We start from the raw sequence: 26,613 nt of genomic DNA, 5'->3' as shown, positions 1-26,613 counted from the left end.
ATCTCTAGCCTGAATCTTAGAACCAAAGAAGCTGGCTATAAGAAGGGATAGTACTGAAAGGTTCTCGCTGGTACAGGGGCCAGACCCCCCCCCCCGCCCCGCCCCACCCTGCCGCCACCACCACTGTGGCGCCTGTAATGAGAAATGAACCCCCCGGGCCATGAGCCGTGGTTGCGCTGCCTGTCCCTCCACACTGCGTGGCTAATGATAGAGCTCTGCTGCTTCCCTGTTGGCTACTCCTCTCAGACTGTGCTGTGACACTGATATCGGCATCTGGGGGTGTGGTGAGGCAAAGACACCCCTGTTTTCCCGGCAGGCAGCTAACCAATCCCTCACGTCAGGAGTACTTCCTTTGGGGATCTCAGGCTCCAGCCGCTTATTAGTGGGAACAGGGATGTTTTAGATACTGTTGAGCTGAATCAGATGGAATTGGCCCAGCTGCCCTGCGCTGTTGGGGATTCTGCTAGGGACTGCTCATTTGCAGTCCATGCCCTTGGTTTTTCCCTCCTGCCCCATGATTCTGGGAGAAAGAAGGTCATTTTATGGTTCCTCATTCAGGACAGGCACAAAGGATCCCCCACCACGAATCCGGTGACTATTTCTATTCAGGCTCATGGCGAATTTTCCCAACTGTCCTAATCCTATAAAAAGCTGCTTGAAAGAATAACACATATCGGTTGAGTCGGCATAGAAACATGGAATGGTTTCAAGTGAAGTGCTGTTAAATGCCACGATGTGGTATTGAATAGTCACTGGGACAGTTGTTCATAGATGTCTGGATTCTTTCCCGAAGATTCTGTGATCACGCAGATATAATTGCCACTCCGCAAGCCTGCCTCCTGTGAACTCCCTCACAAATGCTCCAGACACCATTCTGATTGTCTCCATTCCACAGGTTCTGTCAGCTTCCCCCTTTCTGGAGTGTCTCGCAAACATGCCCCCCTGCCCTACTTATATGTATCTACCATTTCTCCTCTTCAAGGCCAACCTTAATTTTTGATTTCTTTTTTTCTCAAAGCCTTTCTGTAGCGTCCCCCACCTGGGTGAGCTTGACTTTGTGCAACAAGTTTGTTTGTGCTAAGTCATGGCATTTTCCCCATCTATTTACCTCCCATTGCTAGTTTTTAGTCCCACCCATCCTCTCCCTTTTAACCACATGCCCTTTCTACCTCGGTAGATTGTCATCTGCTTCAGGGAGGAAAAAACCATGTCCTGTACAGTTTTGTGTCCCTAGTATGGAATCATAATACATCTGTCTCTAACACTGATCGAGTGTAGCGTTATCCCCATTGTACAGACAGGAGCCAGGGTTCCTTTGGTAGGAAATGTGAATGAGGTTATGTAACTGCTGAGCTTTGGTAGGATTTGAACTGGGCTTTTTTGACTTTAATATTCTTTATCTTTTTTCATTGTTTTAGCTGTTAAATCCTATTTATCAGTTTGAGTTGGTGTTATAAGCATGTGGTTAAAAAAAAAAAAAAAAACAAAACACAAAAAAACAAGTCCAAGCGTTCAGGGTCTCTTTCTGTTACATTGCACGGCATGAGTAACAAGCATGAGTACGTGCTTGTTCTCAGAATGTCCTGTTATTTCCCTTCAAGAAGCCACCTCGGTGTTCTGACTTGTGACTTCTGCTCTTCTGTGAGTGGTTCCATCATAAAATCTTGGGATGACTTTTTACCTTCCTCTTGCTTGTCCCAGCTAATTGGTAGCTCAAGACCAGTTACTACCTCAAAGGGCCTTCAGATGCATACCTGCCTTCTCCCTTGTCACCGCTCCCCCGCTCCCAATCCGGCCCTCACTCCCCTACGCAGAGGACTGCAGTACGGCTGCTCTCCCTCGCTCCCTTCACCCTGTTGTGCTTCATCTCAGGGTACTCTAGAAGCCTTCTGAAACCTGCAGGGAGTCCTGCTACCTTCCAATTGAGTTCTTAGCTCAGGGCATCTTACCTGTTTTTGTTAGGCTGTCTAGTTAGTTTGGGTAGTCTAGGGAAGCCACTGTCACTTGTTAAATAATGGTTTTAAATGCTTAAAATACAGGATTACAAAAGGGAACCATTGAAATAGCTATCAAGCTATTTTAAAAGCAAATTTTGATATGAAAACCTGTGTGATTTCCTATTATAATTAATAAATAATTCTGTAATGCATATATTAAATGACAAGGTCCCCAGCAGGTGTGGTAACTACCACCACTTCCTAGTAGTCCTTGGGGCAAGCAGTATCTTGAGATCCCCGCAGCTTCTGTGCTGTGATATGAAAATGTCCATCATTTGTTTGGTGACGAGTCATGGGTCCTTCTACTACGACTATCTTATCTTCATTTTGTGACCAAAGGAAATGCCAAATGTCAGTCTGACGTTAGTGAACATAAATTGTTAATTCCTTTCCACTTGTGTTTTTGGCCCCCAGGTTCAGTCCCCCCTCCCACCCCTCACCCCGCCTTCCTAAGTCTGAATCTCAAGACTCTGTGAGGTCTGCGATCTCATTCCCAGTCAGCTTGTAAGCTTTGGGTCCTCCCACTCTCCCTGTGTGGGCTCTGCACTGTGCGCCATACAGATGGGAGAGAAAACTGGGAGCCACGGTGTCTAACCTGAGCTCTGCATCTCTGTTCTTCTGTTTGCGTCTGTGCAGGTGGAAGAAGGATGGTGGGAAGGCGTTCTCAATGGAAAGACTGGAATGTTTCCTTCCAACTTCATCAAGGAACTGTCGGGGGAGTCGGATGACCTGGGCATTTCTCAGGATGAGCAGCTCTCCAAGTCAAGTAAGGAAGTCCCCTGTGTAAGGGGGGTGGGGGCACTGGCGGGTACTGCTCCAGCCTCCCCGCTGTTCTATAGCCCATGCTGGGGGACAGCGACAGAAGCTCACGAGTACACTTCTGCTTGTGCTGCCTTCACCCCTGCAGTGTAGTGGGTTATCCTTGTAAAGGTGTGAACTGCACACCTTCACGCGTGCACAGGCAGATGCTGTCCATCTCTCGATAGGTGACCGTCAGCCTTCGTGCCATTTTAATATTCCCCTATGGCTCATATTACTGTTTCTATACCCTTCTCTCACTGCAAGTGGATCATTATTTTTTAAATGAACCAAATGAGACTGTATTTCTCAGCATCCTTTGAGGAACTTGGAGGAAAATGGCACACGCACACACACAAAAACCGTTGGTGGTGAGAAGTGCTGTGTTCGGGACGACTGCGTGCCAGTTTCCTTACCAGTTTGACAAGACAGCTGAGAGGCCAGCCCCACCTTGGTGAGCATGCGTGTCTTTCTGCGATGGTGAGAACGAACTCTAGGTCTTTCTTTCTCCAGGGCCTGAAGCTCTCCTCCCTCCAGCTTCTCTGCTGCCCTTTCCAGCTCATGGAGCAAAAGGTCAGGACCGGGAAACTTTGTTCTCCCAGTCGCTAACCCAACTTCCCACGTGGGCGTCTGTGTATCTCTTGTGCCGTCTTGAGCCGAGGTCATGGCGTGAATGTCGTAAGAGGCTCAACTGTGTCCTGGTGGCGCGGCACTCTTTGGGGTTGCAGACCTCCCTTTCTAAACTCTGTGCTGTCAAAAGAATACTGAAACATCTTTCTTTTCCGTTTGGAAAAATCTGGCTAGAGCAGTGTTCCCAAGTTAGATGTGTCTCTTTTATTTAACCAGTAGTCCGATGGACAGACTCCTAGTTTGGAGGTAAAGCCACTTCTGGAAAAGTGCTCGGATGACCTTCTTCACTTGGTCTCAGCAGCTCAGACCTGTTTCATAGAAACAGCAGCTCTGGCTGGTTGGCTCACAGGCTTCAACAGTACCCTCTCCCTCTACTGCCAATGCCAGGGACCCTACCCCTGAACTCCGTTCCATCCAAGGGTCTATGGGAGGAAATATGGGAGGTGATTTTGGAGCAAGTGAAGTACCTTGGAGCCCCTGCTGCCTTTTCTGGCTTGGGGTGAGGTTATTCTCCGCTCACATGGCCTGGCTAATGAGTACAGCCAGGAGGGCAGTGAATGTCCTTGAACTTGTGATAATGGGAGTTGCTATAGGTCCTGAACTGCTCATCGATTCTAATTGTCTTGGTGTCTCCTTTTATACATGGGAATAGTGCCGTACCTGGTAATTGGGTCCTATGATAAGAATACTTTACCTCAGGGGTGTTGTGGATTAAATGGGCTTTCTTGGAGGGAGGACCAAATCAGGTCATCATACCGTTATTTCTGTGGGGAAGTGCATTCTGAGTTCTAATAGCAGTAATGTATATAAATCATCTCACCCATATGAGGCTGTCCATAAATGGTCACTTTCATTGTTAATCATGATAAACTCTTGGAATATAACCAGTTTGTATGTTGAGGCTGATGTACACTGATTGGTAACCTGCTCACTGAAGCATTCTGTTTCTGCCTGTGGAAATTACTTTGAGATTCCTTTACCGATGCAGAAAAGGAGATCTAGAGAGGTATGGGACAACCTCTCTGGGAGAACCTTGACTTCTTGGTGTTCTGCCATGTTAGCTATGCTTTCACAGCAGGAGGGGCAAAGAAGTAGTGCCTTCTGTATTTTGAAACTATTGAAATAAACTGCCTCCTCTTGCTCTAATTTAATATGGACCTTCGAGCCTGCCTGCCCCCCTTGGCGCAAAGTGCATGGTGCTGGAATTTCTGGGACAGGAGGTTAGGAAACTGAGTGGAATGGTCTCTCTGGGCACTTAGCCTTCCTTCACATGTTCAGAAGGGGCTGCTTTTCTTAGAAAGGTGTTCCACCAACACTCATTCAGTTAAAAGCCCTCCATTTCAGAACTAGGAGAGCCCAAAAGTTTCAGCAGCCATGTTAAGTTACCACAGAAACTGTCCCTTATTGAGGGGTTTTGAGGTTCCTGAAGAGGCATTGTCTCCTAACAAAGAGGATGATTCTGAAAAAAACTACATGGCCTTGGCAGTCTTCCTGTATATATGGTTAAGGACAAGAGGGCCCATCTCTCCATCTCTCCATCTGTCTACCCATATCCTCCCTCCCACCCTTCTTTCCTTCCTTCCTTCCTTCCTTCTTTTCTTCTATTCCTCATTCATTCAACCTTTGCTGAGCCCCTGTTGTTACTGAGATATTCCACAAGACACTGAAGATACAAAGTCCCTGCCATCAGTGAGCTCACATTACAGAAAGGGAGTACACAAACCGGAAGTTCACGAAGGTGCCCCAGGTGCTCCATGAGTGTCTGAGGAAAAAGGTGGAAAGGCCAGTCCTACTGGGTTGTGGGAACAATGGTGGTCACCAAGGACTTCATACAAAAGCAGATGTGATTATAATGTCCCCGGTGCTTGCTGAATAGAAGTAATCCCCTGAAAGAGAAATAGCATCTCTCAGCATTCAGGCTTTTCCATAGCTATTTACACTCTGATGATACAATGTCTGTCAGGATGGTAGAATGTATAAAATGCAGCCCAGATCACGTACAGAAGGGAGGTGTACTGGTAGGATTTATCTAAACAGAGCCTTTGGTTTTAGAATGATTCTGTTTATTCCCTATTTGTAGAGAATGCCATCAGTAGTTTCAGTCTGCTTTACTTTAATTTTTTTTTATTTTAAAGGAATTATAGAGTCCCAGGAAGTTGAAAAAACAACAACAACAAACCCAGGACTGTACAGAGAGATCCCATGTACTGCTTATCCAGTTTTCCCCAAGGATAACATCTTGTATAACTGTAGGAAATACCTATTTACTTCTATCATAAAACTGAGAAAGACAAAGGTAGTTCATGCACAAAAGAAATCTAGGTTTTTACACTGGTACGAGCTAAACTGTACTTAATCAAGGTCTCTGTTAGACCAGTCCACTTAGTATTCCTAATGTTTATGCCATTTTGGTAACTTTTAGAGAGCCTTGTGGCTTCATATAAAAAATCCTCTTAATTTAAACGCTACTAGACATCAGGCTGAGTTTTTTAAGACAGGTAAAATCTGTGTCCTGGTACATATAAAAAAAACTTTGTATACATTGTATCCTTGTATATATCTTTGTTGTACACACACACACACACACACACACACACCCCTATATGTGCACATAATTATTTGGTATTTGTACTCTTCACATTTCTATTTCCGGAAAGTATTTCAGCATAGTTATTAAGTTGAATTTTGTCAACCGATGAATGAATGTAATACAAAAAACCTGGCATTATATTTCTAAGGAAGTGTGCCCAGACGGCTTGACACATGGCAGGTGTTCAATAAGCACTTGCTGAATCCTTTCTTACTCTAAGGTGGCATTTTGATCTTTGAATGACAGGTGCAAATTCCTTGAACTTGCTTTTCTTTTACCCTGATGTATTTTTATATATGGCGGTTGGTTATGAAACTCTGAACTTTAGATCTTTGTTCAGGGTAGTCTAATCTGTCAAGGAAAGAATTACAGCAATTGTATTGGTTGAAACGTTGATTTAAACCTTTTGCCTCAGATGAGAACATTCATAGCTATGTAGTAGCAGAAACATTTTGTTCCATGTTTGAATTTGAAAACACTATTGTATTTTATACAATTTATGGAATATTAAAGGTACTTTTTCACAGAGGTTTTTATTATAGAGAATTTCTAACAAATACACAAGTCAAGAGAATAGTGTAATGAAGTCCTGGTGGTCTCAGCACCCAGCTTCAACATCCATTAGCCTATGGCTTCTCCATTGCAATTATATCACGGCCCTGTCCTCCCCCATGTTATTCTGAAGCAAACTCCACATAGCATATAATTTCAGCCATGAATATTTCAATATGTATCAATAAAAGGGGGGGTATTAAAATCCTTATCAGACCAAAAAAAATAATAATGGCAGTTCCTCAGTGTAATTAAATATACAGTCAGTGTTTACTTTCCCCTCATAGTGTTCTATTTTGTTTGAAGTTTTATTAAGTGATCTCTACACCCAACATGGGGCCCGAACTCATGACTCGGTCAAGAGTCGGATGCTCTACTGACTAAGCCAGACAGGCGCCCCATAGTCTTCTATTTTTAATATAGTTTGTTACTTTGAATGTGCATTCAGAGGGGGTGCATGCATTGTGGCTTGTATCTGATTATAATTAAATGTGTTGCAAGTCTTTCTAAATCTATAGATTCCTCCATGTATCCAGTTTCTCTTGTAATTTTTTTTAATTAATTTATTTCTTTGCTGGAGAGATAGTACAAACAAGGGGAGTGGCAGGTTGTGGGAGAGGGAGAAGCAGACTCCCTGCTAAGAGAGAACCTGACCTGGGGCTCAATCCCAGGACCCTGAGATCATGACCTGAGCCGAAGTCTTAACCGACTGAGCCACCCAGGTGCTCCTCTCTTTTAATTTTTTACTGACCAAACTGAGGTCCTTTGTCCATTAACTTCCCACCATCTGTCTTTGCTGATTTCATCTCTTTTATATTCTTGACTCTATGTTCGTATATATTGATAATCACATCCGGGGGCTTGATTAAATTGAGGCTTGAAATATATGTATATATTCGTATATATTCGCTAAAATGTCATAGATGGTGGTGTATCATCTATATGGAGGCTCATAATGTCTAGCTGTCTTTCTTTTCGAATGTTAGCAGCCACCGATGATTCTCATCCAGATCTGCTGGGACTTCCCATGTAGCAGACCAATGGTGAAAAATTTTGAATAAATTAGGTTTTTTTTTAAAATTATGTTTTTTAAAAAGAAAACATCCAAGAGGTTGTAATAATAGTGTAGGCAGAATCTTACATTAGGAATGGAAAGTCATTCAGAGATCTTCCAGCCTGGTTTCAGATAAGAACCCTGAAGTCCAGTGAAACTGAGTCCTGGATGTGGCATGGCTTATGAGTGACAAGGCCACAATTACATGCAGGCTTTTTGCACACACTTTGGTATTGCCTTTATTCTGGCCTGCAGTTTACCATTTCACAGAGCATCTGACAAATTTCAAATTTGAGTAGAGTTTAGATTATTTCTACTTATTATTGCAGATCATTAATTATACTGATATTATATTAAGGTATAATCAGAGAATATCCTGAATCCATAAGATTTATTTGCATGCTGAGGTAAATCCAGATGTTACTGTTTTTCAGACAAATTTTCCTTCACATTTAAGACATAAATGTTCCTTTCATTTCTTTTTTTTTTTTTAAGATTTTATTTATTTGTTTGACAGACAGAGATCACAAGTAGGCAGAGAGGCAGGCAGAGAGAGAGGAGGAAGCAGGCTCCCTGCTGAGCAGAGAGCCCCATGCGATGCGGGGCTCGATCCCAGGACTCTAAGATCATGACCTGAGCCGAAGGCAGAGGCTTTAACCCACTGAGCCACCCAGGCGCCCTGTTTCTTTCATTTCTAACTTCTTTTTAAATATTACTGAATATCTCAGATTCTAAAGTAATTGTTGTAAAACAAAAAAGTATTCCTGTTAGCTTAAAAAAAATCCGCTACAGAAACTTTTTCAATTGTTCTCCATAATTTTCAGAGGGACAAAATTTGCATTTTCTTTCTATAACCGTTAATAACCAGGAGATTTCAGTTTGAATTGACTTTGTTGTTTTCCTAATTCCTTGTCTTGGAATTTTAGATTCTGAAGCTTTAGTGACTTGTCAGGCTACAACAAAGATGGAAATGGCCTTTTAAAACTTGGGGCAAACCACTTTCATGATATAGAAGTATTATATTTCATTAGTCATAAGATAAAGATTTTTTTTATTTTGTGCATTTTGTTCCTTTTAATATTAGACGATATTTGTTTTGTATATGACCTTCTATTAGCATTGAAGAGCAATTAGCAAATTGATGAAACAGTTTAAGGCAAAATTAGATGCTCGGGTAAGCATATAATTTTCTGTTGGAATTCTAAAATTCTTCCCTTCTAGAGTGTTTGCTGCCTTCAGGTATTAGTACTTAATAGTGATAGTAGAGAGTATATCTCTTCCAATGGAATAAACAGCACTCATATTCATGAACTTTCCAAGTGCCCGTCTCTTTTGCGCTTTAGATAGAATGTGTGTGTCCTCACTCACCTGCGGCCCAGGCTCCATTTCCTGTCACTCTGCTGCCAGTGGACCAGGTCTTTGCACCCACGCCTGGCCGTTCAGAGACATCAGAGCTGTGTTCTCTCCCTCAGTGATCTTCAGACTTGGCCCTGGGGAAGAACACAGGGAGGTGCTGTTGTACTTGGAGGGACTTTATCAAAATACTGATTCTTCTTCCACTTCCTTTTTCTGACGCTGAGAGGACCCCCGCTGTTTAGTGTGGGAGGGCCTCACTTGCAAAACTTCTGCGTTCCTTAGGAATAATGTCACCTTGGTGACCAAAGTGAAGCAGAATAAAAATTACCCAAATAAAACAAGCTGCTGTTATTTGCTCCTTTTTTTCTTTTTGTCATCAAAGTTCTCAAGAATCTTTGGAACACTTTATTGTCTCTCTGGATGATTCTTATGTAGCCGGTGGTTTTTGAACATCTAGGTTTTTCCTTTAATTGGAAGGAGCACAGCACATTTGTCAAAAAGGGCAGATTTCAGAACAAGGGTATCCCACCATGCCTGTAGGACAAGGACGTGGGAAATGCCTGATGGCACTTCAGTTGTCCATCTGGTCATTCACAGTTCTCTTCATGTCTCAGGAGTGACATGGGCCAGAAGCTGACTTGAGTTTTCCATTTCCCTAAAGAACGTTCTAAGAAGTGAGACAAGTTGCTCCCTCCCTATCAGCTCCTCTGTAAACGTAGCCTGCCTTTCCCTCCTCAGACTTACTCTGAGTGAGCTGTATGACTGGCCTCTAGTTTGATAGTTAGCTCATAAGCCATAAGAGAACCTGTTTGTTGGGTAATGTAGAGTAATGCATTTATTAATTGAGTTTCCCTTTAGCAGACCATTTTACCTGCCCATGGTATTCTCTGTAAGGTGTGTGTGTGTGTGTGTGTGTGTATGTGTGTACTCAAACTAGGACAGTGTGTGTATATTTTCTGTACTTAAAATTCCCGAGAAATTTGGGCTTTCGCTGTGTGTCCAGTCCTATGCTCTTGATAACCTCTGCTTGTAACAACAAAATAGAGATAATTTGACATTTGACAGTGGGTGAGTCCTATGTCCTCATGCTTAAGTACAGTCTCATGACTGATAAGGCACAAGCTCAATTAAGGTGTTTCAAGAAATAGGGTTTTCTGCTGTCCTCATTGCTAAGAAGAAAACCCCTTACATCTACGTGGACCGTATTGGTTTCAGTACTCATTGATGAACCACCCCCCAGCATATTAGTACCTTTTCTTGCTGAAAGGTACAAAGGGCAAAATCTGTAAAGAGAATTCTGTGCCTTGTCGAGAATCTTGGGGTCATATATGGTCATGTATATAATTTTGTATTATACAGGGCCCTAGGGGTAGAAGATAAAAGATAATGGGCCTAAATCTATATTACACACGGGTCATACTCTCCAAAGGGGAGTTTGCCCTGTACAATTGAGTTCCTCAAGGAATCCAATTAATTGATGTCCTCTGGTTAATTGAGGTTTTCCTTTTCTTGAGTTAAAATGTGGAAATGGCTTCCAGGTTTAAATTGGGCATAATCTACATGCCAGTTAGCTGCAGAAGCAAGCCCCTCTTCTGGGTGCTCATTGCCATCGTGGTTGCGTGGGGACTTGGGGCTCATTCTATAACATTCTTAAATTCTGCCTAATGGTCTCTAATTAATTTGCCGATAAAACTCTTACAGCGGATTCATTGAAGGCAAGTTCAGTTAAAGACTCTTCCTCTTCCTTCTTTTGCCATCATTTGCTCCCCCTTCCCTCCTCTTGTTTTTCTCTCCCCTTCTCTTCTCTCCATTCACTGTCAGGAAAGACTACCTTTGAAGGGACAATTCTGTACCGAGCTGCACCGGGAAAGACGGAGGGCCACAGACGCTATTACAGTGAGTGACCTTAACGGCAGGAGGCAATTGTAAAGTTACCATCCGGTACTTGTGGTTCTTGACACGGCCGCACTTTCCTGAGCTGCTCATGCTTCTGCCAAGTGTCTGTGTGAATTTCTGATCCAAGGACATGGACTTATTTCCCCGAATAAGTGCTGTCTCCTTGGTGCGTGCTACGGGAGCACCCTCGTCACCAGCCCTGGCGCTTTCTTGTTTGCTTTGTGCCTCTGCCATGTGTGTAACATGCGTGCATGAACCATGCGTGCGGAGAAGGGACTGGTGGCATTTGTCATGGCATACGTCCTTGTACCGGTATCTCTGGGCTTCTGGGGTGGCGTAAGATGGCTTCCCGTGGAGACGTCAACCTCTCCTGGTTACTGCCTTTCCTGAGTGGCTCATGAGAAGCCAATAAACCATTTCTTCCTTGTGTTGTTCAAAGAAATAAGAATGTGGCATGAAAGCCCATGCCAGCAATGGCGTTCTGCTCTGCTCATTCTGCTAGTCACTGCACGACAGACTTCTTTTGGCAGGACCCACATATAGCCTTTTGTGTTGTGAGATAAAGCTGCCAAAAGTTGAGGGGGAAGGACATGAATGAGATTAATGAATGAGTTTCATGAAGCTCTTAGAATGGTTCCTGCCGCTGAATAGCACTAGACACGTGAGTTCTAAATTTCAGATCAACAAAAATGGCTCACAGATCTGAATTGATCCATGCTGGAATATTTATTATGGTAAATTACACACAAGTGTAATTTATGATGTCATTTGGCCAGCCATGGAACGGAGAAAGCTTGAGGCTTTGTTCTTTTGTCACCTGGAAGGCAGAGCCTCCTCCGTCATGTGCAGATACACGTAGGCACACACCCTGTGTCCGCGGAAGTAGTGGAAGAGGAGGTTCAGCTGTGAACGCCAGAGCCATGCTTCTCACACCGTCTGTGGTGAAGCTTGTTTTTATTTCCATCCCCCCCCATGGACGGAGAGCTGGTCTTGCTGTACGTGACTTTACTACACATGCCGTGTGCCGTCTGCATCTTACCACGGGCGTTTGACAGGCCAGGACTGGTCTGTCCCCTGGTCACCTAGATGAGTCCCTGGCCACCCGTCTGAAGTCATACCGGTGCCCAGCGCTCTAAGCGTTTCCAAGCGTGCACACTTTTGTACCGGTCACAACCCCTCCATGACCTGGCCCCAGACCACAGACAACGCTCTGCGCTGTACTGCCTGTGGGTGTCACCTAGCATTCTGAGCATGACATGGGGACAGTTTACGGGAAAGCGTGTGTGATGAGCACCAGTAGCTAAGAGCTGCAGCACCCCGTCGACATGAAATGTCACCTTTCTTTCCCTCCAAAGGGAAGGAACTAGATTTTGAGTTATTTCACCAACCCAGATATTCAGCTATATAATTTGCATATTTAAAAGTGATAGAAGCAGGCTGCCAGAATGTCTGGAAGAAAAATCTGCCGCGTGTTTCCTTCCCAGTCCATGCTTATGTGACTGAATGACTGCCCCCTCTCCCCGTGTAGTGCGAAGAGCATTTCTCACAGTGATTAACAGAAAGTCATTAAGAGGAGCCCGGAAGGCAGCAAATCCCTGAAACCAGAAGCTCGGTGAAATCAGAATGGCAGTGGTTGAAAACATTATGGTTCTGACTAATGAGGAATGATAGAGGACTCCTTCAGATTCCTCTCTCTGAAGAACTGACGCACACTTGCCCTGCCTCCTTCTGCTGCTGCTGCTGCTGCTGGTGGTGGTGGGGAGGGCAGGACGGTGATGGTTTCTTTCCACTAACTCTTTCTTTTTTCCACCCTCAAATGGTTCTTTCCAACCCAGAAAAGAATATACGAGGCATTTATCACATAGAAAGAATCCATACGGCAAAATGAGAACATGTTAAAGGGGAAATGACACAATATTTAGACTCCAAAATTGTATCTCCAGCAGGGATATTTCTAAAAACAATGAACAAATAAACACACGAATGGATAGCTAATCCAGGGGGGTTCTCCATGTTTGCACACTCAAATCCAGTCCTAGAAATTGCAGCCGACCCCACTGCTGCAGGCCTCTTCTCATTGCTCTGCCCTCCGTTCTTGCTCACAAATGCGGTTCTTTACTTAATTAAAATGTATACCGGGGATCTTCCTCCTCCCCCCTTCCTTTTTGGCCTATAAATGCCATTTTATTGAAAACAGCAGCAGCAACAAACACAGCCGTTATTTTAATTTTAAGGATTTGATTTTGAAACTTGTTAGCAATTTATAATGACCTTTTGATATTTTATCTGTTTTCATTTAACAGTTCCTTCCTGCCCTGAGGCTTCTTTATTTGAATAACTTCGACATTTTATAACATTTTATGTGAGCAATTATTTGGTGTATGTTCCTATGTACTAGGAACCCACCTTCCGGATAGAAGGGTAGTGCACGATTGGCTAATACAGAACAAAATTCGATGATGTGCTTTCATCGGGGACATCGTTGTCATCAGGGGATATATAGTAAATGTTCAGGAGCTGTACTACTACACATCTAGAGGCTTTAGAGACAGATTGAATGGCAAACTAGTTTTCCCTAAGATATCCTCTGAATCCTACCCTTTGATGGCCTGACTAATGCACTGACTTTCAAAGTAAGAGTGTATACCCGGAAATTAACTAGAAACAAATAGGCTCTTCCTTTTAGGAACATGATTGTGGGCAGAGCCTGGGGAAAAAAGAATCTGGGAGGTAAGTGTTCATGCTGTCTTACTGATAACTATTTGATGACTTCCAACACATGCCACAAGAAGTCAAAGGAAGGGTGTCATGTCCCCAGTATTCTTCTTTGGAAAGGGATTCACCTTTGGGGAAATGATGGCATTGAAGGAGGAAAGAAGAGCTGGCCTCCGAGAGCAGCTTCCTTTCCCTCTTTAACAACCACAGTCATCTCGCCAGTGAAAGCGTCTCAGTGTCAAGTTTGGTTTAATGCTTTCCTAGAGAAACATGTCTGCATGCATTTATTCCTTGTGAAGGCATCCAAAGAGATTTAATTCTTTGGCAGTCATAATTTTGTGTGGTTTCTTTAATTGCTAATTTGTTTAAATGGCTTTTAGCTTTACAGTTTCCCTTTAGGAAATGTTACTTTCATTGCTAATTGCTAATTGCCATGAGTCATAGAGATTGGAGGTACAGTATGTGGTACGGGCGGGATGGGGAGGCGAGGACAGGGTGGGAAGGGTGGTTGCCGCACACAGACTGTGGCAAAACAAGTTTGTATCAGAATCCGGCTCCGGTTGAAGAGTGGTGAAATGTCACACTTACACAGAGATCTGCTTTGAAATTAGAATTTTTTTTTTTAAGAATCTTGACTCACTTCTGTAAATTAAAGGCTGGTGGTGGGGAAATCGAATAAAACTCAGAGCCACCCAAACGCAATGTATTCAACACATGAAATGGAAAGCCCCAGTGCAGGTTGCCCTGTGCCCAGTAACACTTTTAGAGGTGGTTCCTGGCTGGCTGTGAGGCGCTTCACGGCTCTGGCTGATTTCTGAGCTCGTTCTCTCCCCGTCCCCACTCTTGACAGGTTTAAGGGAAACCACAGGCTCCGAGAGTGACGGGGGTGACTCAAGCAGTACCAAATCCGAAGGTGCCAACGGGACAGTCGCAACTGCAGCAATCCAGCCGAAGAAAGTTAAGGGAGTGGGCTTTGGAGATATATTCAAAGACAAACCAATAAAGCTAAGACCAAGGTCGATTGAAGTAGAGAATGACTTTCTACCGGTGGAGAAGGTAGGTTCGACAGTTTCTGTTTTATTTCAACACAGTGCGGAGTACCCAAAAGTCCTGTGTAGGGCAGCTGAGACTTCTTGTGCCTCTTCTGGGGTGTCGGCATCCTCACAGGCTAGCTGTTTGCCTCCTCCCCTTTGAGGCTCTCCTGTGTTTCTGGAAAGTCTCATGCTCTAGTTTGCATCTACTCTTCTCACTGACCTCTCCGTGGAATGCGTCTCGGTATTGTTGGGTCAGCGGGCTCCAGGAGTGCAGGAGGAACAATAGAAATGACCACCAGGTCCTGCCATCTTCCAGCCTCCTCCCCCACCTTTCCTTCACCCTTGACTCTCCCGCCAAAAGGATGTATGCCCAGGTCACGTCTCCATAGGTAACCTGATACCTATGCAGGAAACAGATAACAGACACCTCCCCCCCCCCACCAACTCCCTCCCAGCACTACTTCCCCACTCTGCTTTCCAGAGTCGTGGAACCTCCCCCGAGGGTGCCCACCTCCTCCTGGTGCAACTTTCCTGGCTCCCCTTCTCCTGAGCCCTGAAACTTCGCTGGAGAGCACCTTTAAAAAATCTTGCCTTGCACCCACCTCGCCTGGTGTCGTGTTTATCTCGCCTGTAAAACTTTACAGGTATGACTTTTCAAATGGTCCTGCGCTTCTCCATTCCCCTCCACCACGACACCCTCCCCCCCCCGAAAAGGCCCTCATGCCTGGACCCAGCTAAACACATGACCATGACACTTTCGAGCACAGACCGATCTATTACTTCTCCTTGTCCGTTTCTTTAGTGCTTCGTGCCTGGTTGTGTTGACTGGTTCTGCACTAGACCAAAGGAGTTCTGTGGGTTTTTTCTCTAGGAGTTAGGTGGGAATGATTTCTAGTCTGCTGAAAGGAAATCTCCCACATGTGTGTAGGATGGAGCTGGGCCATGCTGTGACTCCCTGCGTCGCTACCATCAGGAAGCTGGCTGTTTTCTTCTACCTCTCTGGTTCTGGGTTGCGAGAGGCAGACAGTGTGTTCCTGCTGAGTACGCGGTTGCTACAGCAACACACCCAAAGCCATCGAGCTTGTGGCTGTCAGTGACATCTACTGTGGTACACTTCTGAGCACCATAGCTTCACTTAGGACTTGAGAAATACTGTGGAATTTTCCAGATTATAATAAGCTACACCCATGCTGTACTTAAGGAATGTTTGTTAATTTGATTTAGTGCTGAAACTTTTGATGTTTATGCCAGTAGGCTCAGGGGATTGGGCAGTGGCAGCATCTCTAACGCAAGTTTATCAGTGACTTTTACATGTTTTTCATTTTTCAGGTGAGATGAATTTTTTAAAAGTTGCATCACCTTCCACAGCTGTAGAACTTCTAGCTGCCTCTTTCCCCCAGCCCCCAGCAACCTTGACTGGTGTCATCATGCATTAGAATCTGGAAAGGAAACTTTGGGACACTTAAGACCCCTAGAGATGGAAAAGGCAGGAAGGGGCAGAGACTTAGAAGTGAAAGAATGTTCCATTTGCATTCTCCTTTTGCTGCAGCTTATCTGAGCCAGCTTTGTTTTTTTCAGTAAGCAGCCTATGATACCTCTCGAGATCTGAAAGCTATCTAGTTGGTATCCCAGCTTGCGAACCCATTTCTCCATCACATGATTGCTTTCAGATTCCTGTAAATATTTACAAAAGAACAAGTCCCCATCTTGGGAAGAAACAATGGATGTAGTTCTTCTTCATTTTACTCAACTGGTTGAAATGAATGTGACCGTTGACTCAATCAACAAGCAGTTAATGCCTTTTGTTTGCTTTATGATTCTTGGTCTTATATTCTTCTCTGCGTAGGACATCATATGTGTGTGCGCGTGTGTGTGTGTGTGTGTGTGTGCGCGTGTGTCTGTGTGTGTGACTTTTGCCTATTGCTATGAATATTTGTTTTAAGCACAATAGTAAATTGGATCTCAGCCCACTTCTCCGAACCCCAGGGCCGCGTGCCCAGCTGCCGACTTGCACATCTCCACCTGACAATCTTAAATTCTTACTAGCTTGCCCAACCCTGAACTCCTCCTCATTCCCCTCGAACCACTCTGCCCACAGCCTTCCCCATCTCGGGGAAGGCAATGCCACTCCCGCTCCTGCACAGCAGGACTAAAGCCTTGGGGTTTTCCCTGACTTCTCCTTCTCTCACAATCCACGCCCCACCCGCCAGGTGACTCCATCAGCTCCACTGCCCCTGAACGTCAGACACCCACTACCCCGCTCCCCTTCGCTGCTCCCCTGCTCTCTCGCCCGACTCACAGGCCTCTTAATAGGGCTTCCTGCTTCTCCCCTTCCCCTTAGAGTCTCATCTCCACAGTGAAGCCAGGGTGATCCTTCGAACGCCCAAGTCTAGTCATGGTGCTCCTCTGCTCATGTCCCTGCAGAGGCTCCCCTGAGAACCAGAGTGAAAGGCCTGCCCCGGGCCCTCAGGCCAAAGTGACTAGGCTCCTTTACCACCCGGCCTTCCCCCTCACCTTCTCCCCTTGCTTACTCTGTCCCGGCCCCTCACTTTCCCCTAAACATGCCAAGCACTCTCCCACCTGGGGCCCTTTCTCACAGTGCTTCCCTCTGGGTACCTCTGGGTAGATACCTGCTCCACCTGTCCGCTGGCTGCCTGCCTCTTCTGCCTCTTCTGCCTCTTCTCCCCATACTTTGCTCAGACTTGACCTTTTCAGTGAGCCCTGCCCTGGTGCACTCATTCTAAAACCTGCCCTCTTGGCCTGTCCTGCTCACTTGTGCTGCATTTCTTGGTTTCCTTAGCCTGCAACCCTTTCTAACGTAATAGTCATTTTTAATCATGATCATCATTTATTTTATTCCCTGATCTGTGTTCTGCGCTTAGAACACGGGCGGCACACAGTAGGTTAGGTGTTCAGTAAGTATTAGATGTACGGGTACTATCAAAACTGTATCAACATAGCACTCCCGACATTACAGACCTCTATAAAATAAGGGGACTGGGTGGGAGAATGTAACAGTTATATAGTTGGAAATATAGCGGCTGTGTGGTTCGCTGTGTTTTTGTGAAGCAGAGATTTACTGTATTGGTCTTAGAGACATGACACGTTAACGTCATCGGAGTAATATATATGTGCATGTGCATGTGTGTGCGTCCTGGTTCATGATTTGTTTGCAGAAGGAAACCACGTGCTGGCAGCAGTCCTAACCCGCTCCTCGTTGTGAAGCCTCTGGGGAAAACGTCAACTGCCCAGCTTGCTTTACTGGCTGTGGACAATTTTTTACAGCATTTAAGAGGACTCGAAACTATCTCCACCCCTGTCATTGGCACTATGGATGGTGGCATAGATTTACGGAACGAGAGCTGATGAGTGCAATAATGTTTTACTAGTGCACAACCTGGTTCTTGTCACTGTTGAGATGGTTTTGTGTCCAGGATTTGTGTTTGTGGAAGGAAGCTTCCTTTGAGAATTGAGTGCACAGGTTTGATTTTGCGGAAGCACAAATTGGATCTCATGTGACAGTATTTGTTAGGTGAGACCCAGGTGGTCTTCTATGTAGGCTGGGCAGTTGGCCTTCCGAGATGGCTGGTTTGATAATTTGGGTGAAGGAAAAAAAAAAAGGAATCTGGTAATTTTTTTTTTTTTTTTAAAGATTTTATTTATCAGAGAGAGAGAGGGAGAGAGAGCGAGCACAGGCAGACAGAATGGCAGACAGAGGCAGAGGGAGAAGCAGGCTCCCTGCCGAGCAAGGAGCCCGATGTGGGACTCGATCCCAGGATGCTGGGATCATGACCTGAGCCAAAGGCAGCTGCTTAACCAACTGAGCCACCCAGGCGTCCCGGAATCTGGTAATTTTTAACAACTGCAAGCATATTATATTTTTCATTCAAGTTGGGAAGTTTTGGGATCCACTTTTCTCTGTCACTAGAAAATTCTGTGCCTGTTTTCCCTATGTTCTAATCCATACCAGCCTAACCCGAGTGACTAAATGCTGGTAATTATACCAGTACAGATACTATGTAACTCTCCCTGACCCCAACAATAGGGGCATAGTGAGTAGTCTTGCCTCTCAATTTACTGAGCTATAAGGAAGGACCCCGTTTATGAGTCCTTTTATCATTGTGAGTGATTTGTTTGATGCACCATTTACAGATGAAATTATTTAATGTCTGGGATTTTGCTTCCAGTAATTTGGAAGATAGAAGAGTGTGTAGGGCACAAAGGAAACAAGATTGGTCATGAGTTGATAATTGTTGAAACTGAATGGTGTATACATATGGGATCAGCACCCCATACTCTCTTTTTATATATATTGCAAATTTCCCTTGATGAAAGGTTAAAGAAATAAAGAAGAACCTTGGGAAAAAATATAACATTTAAACTAAGCCCAGAGTTAAGTATGTGTTGTATTAAAATAATAGAAAATACAGTGTGTCTAAAGATGAACCAAGTTGAATATCATAAGATTATAAGGGGATGGTACCACTGTCCTAGCTCACTGACCCTGACAAAATCACTTAACCTCAATGAGGCCATATGTAAAATGGGAATACTCTGTATACCTGTCCCACCTCGTAAGACTTTTTAAAAATGTTATATAACAGAAAATACTCTGAAATTATAAATGTAACTAATCTCAACTAGTATTTATTGAGTACTGACTCTGTGTTCAGCACTGGGGACACAGTGGTAAATAAGACTGGGTCACCACTCTCAGGGAGCTGCAGAAAAGTAAATAAGCTGTAATAATACAGTGTAGGACATGCCACAAGTTGAGATCACTTTGAGAACACAGTGCTGAGCTGTAGGAGCCCTTGGGCATAATAGGAAGTGATGAGTTGTGAGGGACACTGGAGAATGAGTGCTCCTGTATGAGTGTGTGTACTTCCTTCCTCCAGGAAGTAATGTTTAGACTTCCTGTAGGAAGTAATGCTCTTAGGCCCACAAGAAGTAATGTTTAGGCTGAGAACCATGGTGTCCAGTAGACATTCATTAAGCCAAGGAGCATAGAGTTATCAAGGTGAGAAGAGCAACATGTCTTGAAGGGAAATTAAAATAGCACAGAACATGTGTTGAGGCTTTAGCAGGAAGTGGGGAAAGGTGAGAATAAAGAAGGAGCAGGGCCTAGATCAGGAAAGGCCTGGTGACTTGTTAAGGAGTTTGGACTTGATCTTAAAGGCAGTGAGGAGCTATCAGTGGGGAGCTATTTTCACCAAGAGAGTGATACAGTCAGGTAGGTGGTTTAGAGAAAGTATTCCAATTTACAGTGGGAGGAGTGGATTATAGAAGACAGGGTGACTAAAATTGAGGAGAGAGGTTAACAGAAACTTATGTTGGCTCTCCCAGTAAGCTCCCCACTGCCCCTACAGTCTAGGTTCTAAATCAGTTAATAAGATGAGTCAGTGGATGGGGAATCAAAATAATACTTTTGCTTTTTGTTTTCAGTATGGATATCCATTTCATCCAGTGTTGAAAAGATCATCCTTTCTGCATTGCACAGCCTTTATCACCTTTGTCATAATTTAAGTGGCTATCTATGTGTTAGTCTGTTTCTGGACTCTGTTCTGTTGGTCTATATTTGTCCTTGCACTTATTCTATACTACCTCAATTACTGTAGCTGTGTAGTCAGTCTTGATACCTGGCAATTTAAGTTCTCAATCATTGTTCCTCTTCTTCAGGATTTCCTGGGCTATTCTTGACCCCTTGTATTTTCATATAAACTTTAGAGTCAGCTTGTCATCTCCCCCCACCAAAAAACAAACAAACAAACAAACAAAACCTTTGGGATTTTGATTGGGGTTGCATTGACTCTATAGATATGTTTGAGAAAAATTGATACCTTTCCAATCCATGAACATGGTATATTTCCTCTATTTATGTAGATCTTATTTCTTTTTGTGAAAGTTCCTCAAAGCTGTACACTTAAGATTTGTGCACCTTTCTCTACCTATGTTATATAGCAATGTTGTTATTGATGAAGGCAAAGTTGAAGGATATAGATGAGTGTGAGAGCCAAATGGGCCTGCCAGCTGATCCCCAGAATTAGATAGACCCACTCACCCACTCTCAGCAACATTATAGTAAAGCAGCCCCATGTGGTCTAACCCTTGGGGGAAGAGCAGAGGCTAACTTCGAAGAGGAGAAAAGAGAAGAGTTGAGCTGAACATGCCTTTATTTTTCTGAAATTCGCCTATAGAAGAAGTCATTTCATTCTCCCAGAGGAAAGTGAGTAAGGGGGCAGAGAGTTCCAGGAGTGTCCAGGTGTGTCCAGAAAGTGTCCATTTGGGATCCCTTTTGCATGGCAGGAAACATCAAGAGAAGAGATAGTTTTTCTCTCTGACAGCTTTGAAGTGTTGTCCTAGATGGTTTGGGGAGTTGCTTTGAAGGTAGAATGAAGAAATTTGATAGTATGTGGAGGATAAAGGAGAGGAAGGACTTGAAGATGATGCTTTGGGCAACTGGCTTAAGCACCTGGATGGTAGTATCATTCCCTGGTTAGAGACTGCTGGAGAAGAGAGATATCTGGGGAGGAGAGAGGTCATGGGTTATCTTAGACTAGCTGGATTTCTTAGGTACTTGTGGAACCATCAAGCGGAGGCATCCAGCGGGCTCTTGGATAAATAAGTCTGGTGACTGAGAGAGAACTGTAGATGTAGGTTTGGGAGTCATCAGCCTAGAGACTGGGTTGGAAGGCTATAAGCAAGAAGGCAATCTGGACAGGACCTTATTCTCATGAATACAGCTGGTACCTTCTATCCTTCACCTGTGGACCCAGGAGGGAATTTCCTCATCAGGCTGCTTCCCTGTGACCCCAGCCTAGCCCCAGTATTTTTGTAAACTCCTTCCCTTTTCATGAGTCACTCAGATGATCACTCTGACCAAACACTTAGGGAAGGGAATGGCAGGTATTATACATGGGTGGGTAAATGACAGATACTCAGGGGAATCTCCAGGACCTAACCTGATAGGCCTTTTGTGGAATAATCTTGGCTTTTTTTTTTTCTCTCTTTTTTGTAAAATTTAATTTTATTTTTTCAGTGTTCCAAGATTCATTGTTTATGCACCACACCCAGTGCTCTATGCAGTACGTGCCCTCCTTAATACCCACCACCAGGCTCACCCATCCCCCCACCCCTCTCCCCTCCAAAACCTTCAGTTTGTTTCTCAGAGTCCACAGTCTCTCACGGTTCGTCTCGCCCTCCGATTTCCCCCAACTCACTTCTCTCCTTCTCCCAATGTCCTCTGTGTTATTCCTTATGCTCCATGAGTAAGTGAAACCATATGATAATTGAGTCTCTCTACTTGACTTATTTCACTCAGCATAATCTCCTCCAATTCCATCCATGTTGATACAAAAGTTGGGTATTCATCCTTTCTGATGGAGGCATAATACTCCATTGTATATATGGACCATATATTCTTTATCTGCTCATCTGTTGAAGGACATTTTGGCTCTTTCCACAGTTTGACGACGTGTCCATTGCTGCTATGAACATTAGGGTACAGATGGCCCTTCTTTTCACTACTGTCTTTGGGGTAAATACCCAGTAGTTGATGCCAGCTCATTCCATGTTCAGGTTTGTTACATTGGTTGCTTACTGGATTCCCCACAAAGAAATTCTCCAAGAAGCTCCTTTCCCATGGTCTTTCTGTCTTAGCTGATTGCCATTTGTGAATTCTGATGTCTCCCTCTTACAGTGATCCTGTTTTCTTTCTTCATTTACTACCATATCCCACAACCCAACGTTGTGTTTGTGACAGTCTCTTCAACTCTAATCATCTTAGATCTCATTTTTCACCCAAATTAATGCCTTTATGATATCAACATTGTAGCTTTCACTTGTAACAGAGAGTGATAGTTAAAATTGTATATAAATGAGCTACTAATCATTTTTTTAATCAACCAAATTGCAGTAAGAGAAATTTTACTATTTTTGTACATAAGCAGTCTTTTTATCCATTTAGTAAAAATTCATCAAGCTGTATACTTAAGTAAAATTAAATATTGTAAACCGTTAAAGTGATGATCTTCATTCATTAAAAATGAGAGATTTATGTCTCTAATCCTTTGAAGACTAGAAATAAGCTCTGGGGATCTTCAGGAGCTAAAGGTGTCTTCTTTGACTAATGAAACACAACTCGGTCAAAACTTTGTTATGATTTCCTGAGACCTATAGTATTGGATGACCCTCCTTTTGGTTGAATGATAAGATTATGTGACATCTCTTGAGCAGTTGGAAAATCCATGGGTTTTAATGAGTAGATGGTGTTAAGATGCCCGCTGGTTGCCTAGGTGAATGGTCTGGGGTTTTCAGACTTTGTTTTCTGTGTTCTCTTTCCCCAAAGTGTCTGTTAAGTTTCCTTATCTAGGAGAAGTAAGGACGGGGGTGTTGGTAGGAAAAGGGAATAAGACACAGTGTTATAGGACTCCTCTTTGACGTGTTAGATGTTGTTTACTGTTCTACATATGCTTGACACAGACTTTCTAAAACACTCAGCATAGTAGTTATTTTCTAAGAAATGTTTAATTGCAGCCAGAATATGACCAAGGATCGCATTCCCGGAAGGCCTTAAATTTGCGTTTTTAAGAGTGTAGAGGTTATAAAGCATGCAGGCCAGATTGTCTGGGTTCACATCCCACCTCTGACTCTTCCTGGGACAGACTACTTAAGCACTCAGTGCTTTAGATTCCTCATCTGTAAAATTAGAATACCAATGGGATGTGCTCCATAGGGTTGTCACGAGGAATGAGTAACACAACAAAAAGGATAGAAAAGTGCGTGGCATATAATCATCACTTGATTAATTTTCATAGTTATTATTGCTGCCCTTCTGGTTATTAGAACAGAAGGAGCGCCTGTAAATAGCAGTGCAGTTTTCAGGATCGTTTCTTTGTCTTTTTCTTATAGAAAAATTCAAACTCACAGGAGGAGAGTTGAATTTTGCTATGTCTGGATAGCTGTTTGTTTGACATCACCAAGTCTTAAATATTAGCCATTAGAAAGTAAGTGCCATGATTTTGGACCTTGCCATCATATTCCTATTTATAACTCCTTGAAAACCCTTGTTAAACTATAGTGGGCCCTCAATAAATATTTGTGGACTGGACACACAAAGATAATGTTTTGTCCTAATCCAACTGAAATCATAAAGGAAGACTCATTATGTTTGGGGTCTGCTTGTGGTCTGGCTACAGATTCACTCTCTCGTTTGTCTATTAATTTGCTCATTCATTCACTTACTGAGGCTTTATTGAATGCCTTTTATGGATCTGCAGCGGCAGCTCTGGAAATTTCTAGATAATAAATGAGCTCAATCCATTTGTAAAGGAGTTGGCTAGGCGGCATGTCTGGATTCTGTATGAGCATGATACATACATATTTTTTTTTCTACCTGGCAGTGTATTTATTTGGGATGAGGTGGGTCTGGTGTAGTTCACTGCAATGGAGTTAACACCTCCTCCCCTGCATCACGCCTTGAATCCGCTGTCACGTACAGGCCTCTCATTTAGTGCTTTGCAGTATGTATGCGTGGGAGAAAAGTGGGCAGGTATAAAAGTCACTGTGATGCAGGGGAAAGGGACTAGCAGAGGTACATCCAAAGCATCAAAGAGAATAGGGGAAGGAGCTACTACCTCTCCTAGACGTCTCGAATGAAGAGATGGGGTATCAGGGAGCTCTTCTCAAGCAAAGTGAGATTTGAACAAAGTATTACAAGATAAAGGGGCTTTCGCCGTGCTGGCAGCGTGTGCACAGACAAAGAGAGAGCGTGGTTATGCAGAAGGGCTGTGTTTGGCTGGAGTGCAGGGGATGTGGTCCCGGTGGTGGAGGAGGAAGTAAGGGGCTGGAGGGGAGGTGGGCCCTCTTCCCCCAGGGCTCCGCCAGCTGCTTTACACAAGCTGTGCTTCTTTTGGGTGACCTGGCCATTCAGCGGAGGAGTTCCGCTGGGGAGTGGCATGATCAGATCGGCACTTTAGAGATAACTGGGGAAGTGCCCAGCAACGTGAACTGGAGATGGGGAGGAAGTAGCTGGGAGAGTTGCCAGCCCCGGGGCTCCGTGGTTGATGACTAATTGGCCAGGCCCCAGGAACTTCTAGTAGCTCTTGGAAAGGGGCAGATGGGCCCACCTCATGTACACTCTTTGAGCTGGGCCGCTGTAGCCTGGGTTGGCAGCAGAACCGATAGAAGAGCCAAGTTTCCTTTCAAAGAAAACTCTTTTGTTATTATGGGAAGCAGAAGTCTAGGACTCGGCATTCAGCTGTCTTTATTGAGAGATAGTCTAAGGATAGAGAGATAATAAATAAGTGAAGTTGGGAAGGCATTGTTAAATTCATTTCTGTAGATATATTCATGAATGTTATCATGCGTCTCTAACTGACACATACACATTTATTTATGTAGCATGTATGTGCAGCCAGCTTATGTGCCTAATTCGCCTTTTAATAAACTTTAATTTTAGGGACACCTGGGGGGCTCAGTCAATTAAGCGTCTGTCTTCGGCTCAGGTCGTGATCCCGGGGTCCTGGGATCGAGCCCGGCATTGGGCTCCCTGCTTAGCAGGGAGCCTACTTCTCCCTCTGCCTGCTGCTCCCCCTGCTTGTGCTCTCTCTCTTGCTCTCTCTCTCTCAAATAAATAAACAAGTAAAATCTTTAAAAAAGCCTTTTAATTTCAGAATAGTTTTAGACTTGTAGGATAGTTGTAAAGATAATACAGTGAATTCCCACAGAATTTTCAGAGAATTCTGTTAACTTCTCCTGTTAAATGGTATATTTGTCACAATTAATGAACCAGTACTGAGATATGATTATTAACCCAGTTCCATCCTTTAGTCAGATTTCCTTAAGTTTTTCTTTTTTTTTTAAAGATTTTATTTATTTATTTGACACACAGAGAGAGATCACAAGTAGGCAGAGCAGCAGGCAGAGAGAGAGAGGGAGAAGCAGGCTCCCCGCTGAGCAGAGAGCCTGATGTGGGGCTCGATCCCAGGACCCTGAGATCATGACCTGAGCTGAAGACAGAGACTTAACCCACTGAGCCACCCACGCGCCCCTCCTTAAGTTTTTCTTGATGTCCCTTCTCTGTTCCAGGATCCCATCTAGGACACCCCATTACAGGACATCTCCTCAGGCCCCTCTTCGCTATGACCTTTTCTCAGATTTGCCATGTTTTTGATAATCTTGGCCATTTTGAGAAAATTTTCAGAATGCCCTTAAGTTAGCATTTGTCTGACATTTGTCTCATGCTTAAACCAAAGTGGGGGATTTAGGGAGGAAGACCACAGTGGGGACGTGCCATTCTCATCACGTCGTATCAGGGGCACATCCTGTCAACATGACTTCTCACTTTTGTTGTTGACTTTGGTCACCTGACTGAGGTCATGTTTATCAGGTTTCTTCACTGTAGGTTGTTCTGGTTTTTTCCCTTCTCTAGATTCAACTTTAAAAAAAAATTTTTATTTATTTATTTGAGAGAGAGAGAGAGACAGAGATAGTGACAGAGGTAGCAACAGAGAACATGAGCAGGGAGGAGAGGGAGAATCAGGCTCCCTGCTGAGCAAGGGGCCTGCCATGGGGCCGGATCCCAGGACCCTGGGATCACGACCTGAGCCGAAGGCAGACGCTTCACCAGCTGAGCCACCCAGGCACCCCTAGATTCAACTCTTTAGGAAGAAGTCACAATGTGTACCTCACACTTGAGTGGGGGGTTCCACTCCCCTCCTTGAGGGACGAGTATCATCATAGATTAGTGGGAATTCTGTGCAGGCAATTTGTCTATCCTCTCCATACTAATTAAGTTTTGATAAGGTGATTTTTTATCTGCCCCCTAAATTCCAGATGTTAATTCCCTCCGCCTGCACCACCTTGCCATTTGCATCCTGCTGACATCTCCCACGTTTGTTTCCTTGTATGATACATAAACGGACCTATGTCTTATTTACCCAAGCAGATTGCATATTTCTTAAGCACTGAGATAGCATCTCATTCAAAACC

General features: G+C 44.0%; 1 protein-coding gene across 2 annotated transcripts in view; it reads left to right on the top strand.

Moving 5' to 3' along the window:
* The window catches only part of LOC111150333 (SH3 domain containing kinase binding protein 1), a 335,303-nt gene that overhangs the window by 187,246 nt on the left and 121,444 nt on the right, over positions 1-26,613 (top strand). Inside the window, exons 5-8 of one of the 2 annotated variants that reach the window (XM_022507776.1) lie at positions 2,634-2,763; positions 3,309-3,368; positions 10,799-10,873; positions 14,439-14,644. In XM_022507776.1, the coding sequence (XP_022363484.1) occupies positions 2,634-2,763; positions 3,309-3,368; positions 10,799-10,873; positions 14,439-14,644 (471 nt within the window). The remainder of the gene's footprint in view (positions 1-2,633; positions 2,764-3,308; positions 3,369-10,798; positions 10,874-14,438; positions 14,645-26,613) is intronic. The other variant, XM_022507777.1, reaches the window with a different exon arrangement.

The sequence above is a fragment of the Enhydra lutris genome, unplaced genomic scaffold, assembly GCF_002288905.1.
Source record: "Enhydra lutris kenyoni isolate GAN:26980312 unplaced genomic scaffold, ASM228890v2 scaffoldscaffold23, whole genome shotgun sequence".
Lineage (NCBI taxonomy): Eukaryota > Metazoa > Chordata > Mammalia > Carnivora > Mustelidae > Enhydra > Enhydra lutris.
Note: the sequence above shows the minus strand (reverse complement) of the source record. Positions and strands in the feature narration are given on the sequence as shown.